Source organism: Crocodylus porosus, unplaced genomic scaffold (genome assembly GCF_001723895.1).
Source record: "Crocodylus porosus isolate Cpor-Errol unplaced genomic scaffold, CroPor_comp1, whole genome shotgun sequence".
Taxonomy (NCBI): Eukaryota; Metazoa; Chordata; order Crocodylia; family Crocodylidae; genus Crocodylus; species Crocodylus porosus.
Window position 1 is genome coordinate 21,305,960 of NW_017728949.1, and position 1,543 is coordinate 21,307,502.

Sequence of the window (1,543 nt, forward strand, 5' to 3'; positions counted from 1 at the left end):
AGATTTGGATTACATTGTTTCACATAATCCAAAATAGGAATGGGTGAGTCTTAAAGGGCCTATGAATCATTGATTTTTTTTTTTTTTTTTTTTTTTATTCCCCCCCCCCATGAATTTGCTCTCTTCCCTGCAGCCTGGGGTTCAATATTTTGCTTTATGGACTGGGCTCAAAGAGAGATTTGTTAGAGAAGTTTCGTACCTCTTTGCTTCAAGATTCAGTTCACCTTGTGGTCAATGGCTTCTTCCCCAGCATCACTGTGAAATCAGTAAGTGTGTAACAAAAGCTTGAGGGGTTCTAGTACAAATTATATCCTATAGACTGCAGGCAGATTTCTCAGTGCCTAAGCACGGACTCCCGCCTGAAAAGTATTCTCGTTTTTCTCTTCTTGAAAAACATTCTGTTCTTGTTTTGCCCATTCTAACTTGCTATGATTCTAGCCATTGGAACTGCATTACTGCAGATCCTTACTGAAAAAAAGGAAATTGGTGATGCATAGCACAGCCCAGTGTGAAAAATGGGTCAGTAGCACTGGTGCAAATTGTGGCTTAACTTAGCTGCTGCTAGGGCAGTGGTTCTCAATTGTTTTTTTGTACCGGGACCCATTTGTAAAGATTGGCCACTCCCAACCCACTGTCCCCAGCCCCCCCAGTGTGTGTGGGGAGTGGGAGGCCTCAAACAGCCCCTTGAAGACTGGAACTCTGTCAGCCTGCAAGGGAAAAAGCCATGGTTTCCCACATTTTTCTCTAAAGGAGAATCCATTTTTAAAGTTTTGTTTGCAACCCTTTCATATATTCTTGCAACTTCTGGGTTGTGACTCACAGGTTGAGAAACGCTACTCTAGTGGTATGCACCTTATGCAGCGCCACTGCAACTGGCTACTGATAGTAGGAGTCAAGGCATTTCCTGGGTGGCTGTGAAGGGCTAACTTCTACAGACTTGACAGGTTATACCTACAACTATCAGAAAACCCTCATGAAGATGGTAACTTTTCACTCTTCTATTGTAGGTTCTGACCTCCATAACAGAAGAAGTGCTGGACCATGTGGGGACTTTCCGGAGTCCTCTGGACCAATTAGACTTCATTATGAAAAAATTTAAAGAAGGTAAAGTGACTGAGCAGATATTCCAAACCTTGGACTCTGCTTGATGGTAGAAAAGCTTTTAAATGTCTGGTGTCTTCCTCATTACACCAATCACTTTCCACATGCACACACTATTGAGATCTCTGGATTCACTCCAGTGATTCTGTTCCTTGTCTTATGGTTTTATGCCCTTTCTAAAAACAGGCATGAATGACATCAGTAGTACTTTCTGGGTGGGGTGTTGGAGGGTGTGAAATGTAGTTGTGAGAGTGTCAAGTGTTTGCAGATATGGTATTCTCGTGTTTAGATTTTAGCAGGTGAGAGTAAACTAAAGGTATGCTGCTAAGGAAAGAGGAGAAAATGAGCATTCTGCCCAGGGTCATAATAGTTTCATAGTTATAGTTTCATAGTTTGTAGGGTCGGAAGGGACCTGAGCAGATCATCTAGTCCGACCCCCTGC

General features: G+C 42.7%; 1 protein-coding gene across 1 annotated transcript in view; it reads left to right on the forward strand.

Annotated features, from left to right (window-relative positions):
• ORC2 (origin recognition complex subunit 2) overlaps positions 1–1,543 on the forward strand; it is a 24,533-nt gene that overhangs the window by 12,804 nt on the left and 10,186 nt on the right. The window contains exons 10-11 of the mRNA XM_019553974.1: positions 134–266; positions 1,008–1,104. Of these exons, the coding sequence (XP_019409519.1) occupies positions 134–266; positions 1,008–1,104 (230 nt within the window). The remainder of the gene's footprint in view (positions 1–133; positions 267–1,007; positions 1,105–1,543) is intronic.